The sequence below is a fragment of the Poecilia reticulata genome, unplaced genomic scaffold (genome assembly GCF_000633615.1).
Source record: "Poecilia reticulata strain Guanapo unplaced genomic scaffold, Guppy_female_1.0+MT scaffold_249, whole genome shotgun sequence".
Classification (NCBI taxonomy): Eukaryota; Metazoa; Chordata; class Actinopteri; order Cyprinodontiformes; family Poeciliidae; genus Poecilia; species Poecilia reticulata.
This window is the reverse complement of record NW_007615034.1, coordinates 256243-263900: the sequence shown is the minus strand read 5'-3', so window position 1 is coordinate 263900 and position 7658 is coordinate 256243. Positions and strand designations below refer to the sequence as shown.

Sequence of the window (7658 nt, the reverse complement as noted above, 5' to 3'; positions counted from 1 at the left end):
TAGGTACTACAGCGCCCCCACAGGACTAATTAGGTACTACAGCGCCCCCACAGGACTAATTAGGCACTACAGCGCCCCCACAGGATTAAATAGGCACTACAGCGCCCCCACTGGGATACCCTGGTACTGCGCAGTATTACGGCATGTCCTTGTTTTTCCTGCAGACTTTGTGCTGTGGTTGGACGGTTCTGGTCGGGTTCTGCCCATCCGGTCTGGACCCTGTGTCCATCCCTCCTGCATCACCGTAACGACTAAGTCAGCTGCAGGGGCCGTTGCCGCGGTGACCGCAGAGCTACAGTGCTTCTCTCCCTTTTCGGCGCCGGAGGACGGCGGCGACCCCTCCAGTCCGGCGGCCAACGGAGCAGGCGGGGCCACGGAGGACAGGGCCTTCAGACCGCGCCCCCCAGAAGGCCCCCTGGCTGTCACTGATGGCGGGCCCCTGGACTACGGCCCCTACTACGCTCCCACGGCGCAGTTCTACACGGGTCTGGCCAAGGAGCCGTCAGTGGAGAGCCAGGACAGCTCCACGCTCAGCAGCCCCCCGTCGGACAGCGCCGCCCCGCCCCCCGCCGCCCCGAGGGGCCCCGACTCCCTCTTCCAGTTCTCCATCGGGAAGATTCTGGAGGACGAGGGGTCCGGCGCCGCCTCGGAGGTCCAGGGCGCACAGATGGCGGGGTTCTACTGTGAGGGGGCTGCCGCCACCAGGGCGGACCCAGATGGCCCGCCCCCAGAGCAGCGGCACATCCGCAGGTTAGTCCCCGTTCTGTAAATTGGTTGTGGACCGCAGCAGAACCGGGCCGCAGCCTCTGATCCCGACCCTTCTCTGTGCAGGGTCATCCTGTCCGTGAACGACAAGTGGCACTACTGCCACAACTCTGAGGTTCTGGTCGGGTCCCGCGCCATGAGGGACCGCCACCTGCGACTGCTGGGCTACATCATCCTGCAGGTCAGTCCAGCCGTCCAGAATCAGAACCGGGCCGATCAGGAGTCCAGGTCCGCTGTCCTGCAGGCGTTTCACCTGAAAGGTTCTGCAGAACACGACGGACCGAGACCTGGAGCGCCCTGTCCGCCGGTCCTGTGACCCGCCTCTCGTCTCTTGTCCCCTCAGCTTCCGTACCACGAGCTGGAGAAGCTGAACGGCATCGAGGAGGTGAAGCAGTACCTGCACCAGAAGCTGCTGGACGTCCCGCTATGACTGCGTCTGTGTGTGTGCGAGTGTGTATGAAAGGGGGCGGGGCCAGCGCTCACCTGTCACCACCTGGACACAGAAGCACATCCCTGATTGGTCAAAAACTCCCATCAGGCCGTGCAGCAGCCTGCAGGTGCGCTGGCGGTGTGAGTGGTGCTTTCTGTGGGCGGGGTTGTTTTCTAGAGTAATGTAACCATGGTAACCGTGATGCATGAGGGAGTTTTTAAAGCATGTGCCAAAGGTTGGGGGGAAGGTGTGGTTCTTGGGGTCAAAGGTCAGATTATTTATTTGTGTATCAGGAGAAGGACAGAAGTTTGTTTATATTCTATCAGCTGAAATGTGTATAAAAGCTGAAGAGCCGAGTCTGGGTCTTTATTTCCCCCCGGGTCATGTGACCCAAGCCACTGGGCGGTCCGGTCCGGTCCGGGTCGGTTTTTAATCAGTTTCCAATGTGAAAGCATAGAACCCCGCACCGGGTCAACAAGAACCGACCCGTTCAGTGATGAAACCAGACGCTTTGGAAAAAGTGCATTTATTGAGATTCTCTGGGCCTCCGGCTGACTGGAGGTCCAACACTGACTCCGCCCCCTGCATGTCGTCACGTACAAACCCCGCCCACCCAGAAGAACAAACAGGAAGCTGTCATCCTGAAATGTCCGTCAGATAAAAACCAAGTAAATATAAACTGATACGCTTGTAACAGGCTCCGCCCACTTCCGACAGCACTGCCTCTCATTGGTCTGCCCAGATGACTGGCAGAGGAGGAGGCGTGGCCTGCACAGCCTGTCCTCTTCAATGAGTGGGCGGGGCTAATCCGAGTCCAACTCGCTGGATTCCTCCGAGGAAGATTGGTCGTCGTCATCCTCTTCATCGTCGTTCTGAGGATACAAACAGGAAGTGGTTAAAAAGGTCCCCATGGTAACTGAACAAGCAGCAGAGGGCCCACAGCTACAGCTGTCCAGCTCCTCTTTACTTGAACTAGGACAACGCTAGCATCAATGTAAACCTGCTGGATTTAGCTTCACAGCTACTTCCATCATGGTGTCAACCAAAGCAGCATGAAACTACAGCAGACTCCTCACCTCGTCTTCATCCTCGCTTTCTGAACTTCCTGATGTCTCATCGTCTTCATCAGAGTCTGAGGAACCGCTCTTCTCCTCCTCCTCATCGGAGTCGGACATGTCCTGCTGAGAGTCCCACAAACACAGCGGTTCAGAGCCTGGCAGACGGCACCGAGGGCCCAGAGATACCGATGGTTTCCAGCCTGCGGGGCGTGGTCCTACCTTGGCGCGATATGCCATGGCCCTCTTCCCCACGGCGACCCCTGGGGTCACGGCCCTGGCTCCGCCCACCTTCCCCTTTGCCGTCACGCGGACCTTGGCCACGGGGCTGACGGTGGCTTTGGAAGAGCTGCTGCGGCGTTTCTGCCAATCAGAGATAGGCTGAGGGTCAGGTGACCTGCAGGGCGGAAGGGGAGGGGCAGCGGGGTGCGGCGGACTCACCGAGGAGGAGAACTCCTTGTAGACGGCGCGGTCCTGAGGGGACAGCGCCTGCGGAGGACAGGAGAAGTGAGCGGCGGCGGCGGGCTACCTGAGGGCTGGGGGCGGGGCTTACCTTGACCCAGGCCTCCAGGTGGGCCTTGTACTCCACCTGCTGCTCCTCCACCTGCTTCTTGTACTTGTCCTTCTGCGCCTGGCTGAGCTTCTGCCAGCGCTTGCCGATCTCCACCATGCGCTCCTTCAGGCTGAAGTGGTTCAGCTCGCCGTTCGTCAGCAGCTCCTGCGAGAACATCTGGTAGCCGCTCCTGGGGTCAGAGGTCGCACTCAGCGGGGACTGGACAGTGACCGGAACCGGGCCGGTTCTAGTACCAGCCCCAGATGAGAACCAGAACCTGCGACGGCGGTCCCAAACTCACACTGGAGGCTTCTTCGGCTCCCCATCGAACTTGGGCTTCCTCTGGCCGCCGGGGGCCGCTCTCATCTCCAACAGCTCCCTCTGCAGGACGCAGCAGTTAGCACACACAGCAGCCCATCAGGACGCAGAGGTCAGGGGTCAGGAGGGTACTGAACCTCGTAACGTTTCTGGTCCTCTGCTGCTTTCTTGATCCAGGGAATTTTCTCCTTCTTCTCCATGGAGCGCCAAGCCGCCTCCATCGCCGCCTGCGCCTTCCTGCGGTCGCTCTGCAGGGGTCAGAGGTCGGCACAGAGGTCAGATCATCTCTTGTCATGCTGAGCTGCTGCACCCTCCCCCACGCCCTCTGACCCGGTACTTGGCCAGGTAATCTCCTGTCACGCTGTGCTGCCACGTCTCCTCGGCCGTTTTCGGCGTCTCTGGAAGCTTCGCTGCCTTCCTGGCGTCCCGCCGCTCTCTGGGCGCTGTGGCTCCGCCTCCGGCTGCTGGCCACGCCTCTGGCTCCGCCTCCCGGCTGCGTTCCTGCAGCAAGACAGACTGCTCAGTCAGGGCCTCTGGTTCTGGTTCTGGTTCTGGTTCTGGCGGCACCTTGACCGATGGAGACTTGGCTCTGAGAGGGCTGGGAGCCACGCCCACATTCAGCTTGGCTCCGCCCATTTTCTCCTCCGTCAGGACTCGGTCCCGCTCCTCCTCAGGAAGGCTCTGCAACACAGCGACACAGCCTGGACTGACCTCTGACCTCTCTGTGTGAATGCTACCTGCACGTATCTGACCTCTGACCTCTACCTCGAATTTATCCCATTTGTTCTTATCGTCATGGCAACACAATGCTAGATGTAGTAATGACTTTATGACCTTGAACATTTCCACTAGCGACCAACTAGCTACTACTGTGGTCCTGTTGCCATGACAATCTATCTGCAGCCTGGTTCTGGTCCAAACTGACCCGCTCACCAGAACCTGGCCCGGTCCGGGGGCGGAGCCTCACCTCCAGGAAGCGCTGCAGGTCCACGTCGTACTGCTTCTTTTTCTGCAGACAGGAAGTGGTGTTAGAGGCGGAGGGAGTCGGGTCGGTACCGGTCGGGTTGGGTCGGGACCGACCTGCTCGCAGCGCTTCTGGAACATGTCCTTCTCCTTCTGGGTCAGCATCTTCCACTGCTTGCTGCACAGCACCATGCGCTCGGTGCTCGGCACGTCCTTCATGTTCACCATCAGCTCGGCGCAGTACAGGGAGTAGCCGTTCCTGCAGGGGTCAGGGGTCACTGGGGGTCAGGTGACCCAAATGTTGGGCCGCATCACATTTGCCATCAAATGATCCAGAACTAGTTGAACATGTCGGCTTAATATGTTGTAATTTTCCTACAACACATTTTTGACACGATAGAATTAATTACTGCAACAATTTACGTCTTTTGTTATATTCTTCACCCACAGAGGGCGCCATAGTTTCACCGAGGGGTAGATGATGTCATCAGGTACGGGATGGACCTGATGACGTCATCAGGTCCATCCTGCTCCTGATGACATCATCAGGTCATTTCTGCTCCTGATGACATCATCAGGTCCATCCCGTACCTGATGACATCATCAGGNCCTGATGACATCATCAGGTCCATCCCGTACCTGATGACATCATCAGGTCCATCCCGTACCTGAGTCTCCAGACCGGACGGCCTCCTTTACCCCAGTAGTTGCTGGTCATACTGGTGTCATGGTCGATCATCACACACTGATTAAAATATTAATAAATAATAAAAACTGAGGCGAATCATTTCCCACACGAAAGAAAGGAAACACAACGATCACTCAGTGACCAGAGCTGGTGAGTCTCATCGTTTCCTGATGAACCTGAACGCAGCAGCTGCCGCGGCCAACTCTTCCTCTTCCTGTTGGCTCCTCCTCTTCATCACCTCGTTATTCCATGTTCTGATCGGTTTCAGTGAGGTCCAGTTCAAAAACCTTTAATAAAGTTACTGATCACTGTTTGGCTGGAGGAGCCAGGCAGTTGGACACTCATTTACCCAGAATGCATTGCAGCGTGAACAACATGGCAAATCCTGTGAAAATATTTCATTAAAATGTATAAAAACTAAATAACCTACAGTATTTATTACTGTATTGTTTCCACATCTAAAATATCTGCTTAACAAATGAGGCACATTTTTATAACTAATCGTGGTTCCCTTTAATCTCCGTCCATAACTTAGTAATACGCCCCGCTAAGTTTTATAACGCGAAACGTTAAAATTGAGCAAACTGGGAAATGACACTGGGACCAGTTACACCACCACTCCAGCGTTTCAGGGTTTTCCAGATTCCCTCTGCATCACTGCTACATCTGACAAATGTAGCCTAAGCTAGCCTTGCATAGAATATAGCCCAGTGTAGCATAGCCTCGCCCAGAGGTTCCCAAACTGTGGGGCGCACCGTACCATTGCAGGGGGCGCGGGAAGCGGTATGGAAGAATGGGAAAAAAAGGAAACACAACAATGATGAATGTGGATGGAGGAGAAAAATAGGGAGTCTCTAAGGATCTCTACACCCCCTGGTCACTCACATCGTTCAAACAGAGTGGAGCCTCTGCAGGGGCACCAGGGGGAGGTTTGGGAACCACTGGCCTATCCCAGCGTAGAGCAGCGTCACCTGGGTTTACTTAGTCCAGCTTAATCTAGGAGAGAGCAGACTGGCGCCGCCAAGCTGTAGCCTAACTTAACTACTTTAAGCTAGGCCAGACGATTAGCTTGATGTAGCCTAGCTTAATGTAGCCTAGCATAGCATAGAGAAGCCTACCCTACCCAGCTCTCTGGTTGCAGGACATGTCCATGTTCAGTTGGATTTCAGCCAATCAGAGCAGGGTTCCTGCCTTTCTCTGTCTCTGATTGGTTTAGACCACAATCTGGGCCTTAATGTTCAGGCTGCAGACTGGGTGCACTGGGTTGACCCTATTGTTACCGTAGTGGTCCTACTGGTTATACTGGTGGACTCACGGCGGCGGCTTGGTGGGCCGTCCATCGAACTTGTCCTTCAGCTGTCTCTCGGCCTTGGTGAGGACAGAGCGGACGTGTTCCTCTGAGTTGGAGTCTGGGTGGGCCTCGTGGTACGCCCTCATGCTGTCCTGCAACACAGAGTCTGGCAGGTCAGGACCAAGGCGGTGGGTGGGGCCAGAACCAGAACCAGAACCAGAACCTCACCTCGTAGTCCTTCTGCAGCTCCAGCGCCTTGCTGATCCACTTCAGCCTGCGCTTGTCGGACAGCTGGGACCACTGCCTCCTCAGCACCTCCTTCAGCTCCTTCTGACTCACCTGAGGACACACGGTTCCGGTCAGTGGACAGTGCCGGGCTGCAGCAGAACCGGTGCCAGAACTGGGCCAGTACCTCTGGGTGCAGCTTCATGTAGGCCTTCTTCTCATGGTTGTACCACAGCTGCTGGGGCGTCTTGGGTTTCTCCGGCAAGTCCGACTTCTTCCGCTCCTCCATCAGGTCTGGATGTTCCTCCCTGCGGGACAGCGTGCATGAGGACGGGCCCGGAACCACTGGACCGGAACCACTGGACCGGAACCACTGGACCGGAACCACTGGATGGAACTCACCTGAACCGGGCCATGTTCTTCTCAAACTCCTCCTTCTCCCGCTGGAACTCTGTGATGTACTTTTGCTGAAACAAAGCAGAGACATGGGGACCATGTGAGCTGGTTCTGGTTCTGGTTCTGGTTCCGGTTCTGGTTCCAGTCTTGACCTTCTTCTTATCCGGCAGCTCCTTGTACTTCTTGGACAGGATCTTGGTGAGGTCCAGGTTGCTCATCTCCGGGTGGATCTTGGCATATTTGGCTCGTTTCTCCATGAAGAAGCGGAAGTAGGGAGTCAGCGGCTTCTTGGGGAAGTCTGGGTGGGTCTGGACAGAGACACCGGGTCAGAACTGGTCCGATTCTGCTGTTGAGCTCGGTTCTGGACCTGCACCACTCACCTTCAGCTTCTTGCCTTTGTACGGGTTCTTGACAAACTCGGTAGCGTCCACAATGAGCTCCGTCATGGTCCGGTACTTCCGGACCTGAGAACAGAACCAGAATGAAAGGCCCGGTCCGGAACCCACCCCCCAGTCCACCGGGCCCCCTGGCGGCGGGCCGCACCTCGCAGGAGACCCTCTGCCACTTCTGGCGGCACATGTCCCCGGTGAAGCGGCCGAAGCCGACCTTGTCCCAGTCGAAGTGCGACTCGGTGGTTTTGTACTTCATGCCGTCTGCGTCGGGCAGCAGACCGCGGATCCGCTCCAGCAGCGTCAGGCAGTCCTCCTGGCTCCACGCGTCTGCGGACGGACAGCCGTCAGCGGCATGATGCTGCCACCACCGGGCCGACACACACTTACCTGTTTCAGCCTTGATCCTCTGAGCCGCAGAGACGCTGCTGCTGCCGTTCATCCTGACGGAGGCTCCGCCCCTCGCCGCTCTGCAATCACACACACACCTGTCCTTCATCTGAGAGAAACACCTGTCCTTCATCTGAGACACACACACACCTGTCCTTCATCTGAGAGACACACACACCTGTCCTTCATCTGAGA

The 7658-nt window shown here is 56.8% G+C and overlaps 2 protein-coding genes across 6 annotated transcripts in view; one reads left to right on the top strand and one right to left on the bottom strand.

Moving 5' to 3' along the window:
• fastk (Fas-activated serine/threonine kinase) overlaps positions 1-1551 on the top strand; it is a 7626-nt gene extending 6075 nt beyond the window's left edge. For both annotated transcript variants that reach the window (XM_008402681.2, XM_008402680.2), the window contains exons 9-11: positions 165-750; positions 832-946; positions 1109-1551. In XM_008402681.2, coding sequence (XP_008400903.1) covers positions 165-750; positions 832-946; positions 1109-1195 — 788 coding nt within the window. In that variant the 3' untranslated portion in view covers positions 1196-1551. The remainder of the gene's footprint in view (positions 1-164; positions 751-831; positions 947-1108) is intronic.
• A 153-nt stretch (positions 1552-1704) lies between these two features.
• The window catches only part of ubtfl (upstream binding transcription factor, like), an 11626-nt gene continuing 5672 nt past the window's right edge, over positions 1705-7658 (bottom strand). For 2 of the 4 annotated variants that reach the window (XM_008402677.2, XM_008402678.2), the window contains exons 2-19: positions 7464-7543; positions 7228-7403; positions 7065-7148; positions 6837-6992; positions 6691-6755; positions 6476-6596; positions 6292-6402; positions 6088-6215; positions 4202-4343; positions 4089-4130; positions 3452-3802; positions 3259-3369; positions 3105-3184; positions 2804-2993; positions 2692-2739; positions 2473-2613; positions 2272-2376; positions 1705-2067 (exon numbers count right to left, since the gene is read on the bottom strand). In XM_008402677.2, coding sequence (XP_008400899.1) covers positions 1999-2067; positions 2272-2376; positions 2473-2613; positions 2692-2739; positions 2804-2993; positions 3105-3184; positions 3259-3369; positions 3452-3802; positions 4089-4130; positions 4202-4343; positions 6088-6215; positions 6292-6402; positions 6476-6596; positions 6691-6755; positions 6837-6992; positions 7065-7148; positions 7228-7403; positions 7464-7515 — 2172 coding nt within the window. In that variant the 5' untranslated portion in view covers positions 7516-7543 and the 3' untranslated portion in view covers positions 1705-1998. The remainder of the gene's footprint in view (positions 2068-2271; positions 2377-2472; positions 2614-2691; positions 2740-2803; positions 2994-3104; positions 3185-3258; positions 3370-3451; positions 3803-4088; positions 4131-4201; positions 4344-6087; positions 6216-6291; positions 6403-6475; positions 6597-6690; positions 6756-6836; positions 6993-7064; positions 7149-7227; positions 7404-7463; positions 7544-7658) is intronic. The other 2 variants (XM_008402679.2, XM_017303338.1) reach the window with 2 other exon arrangements.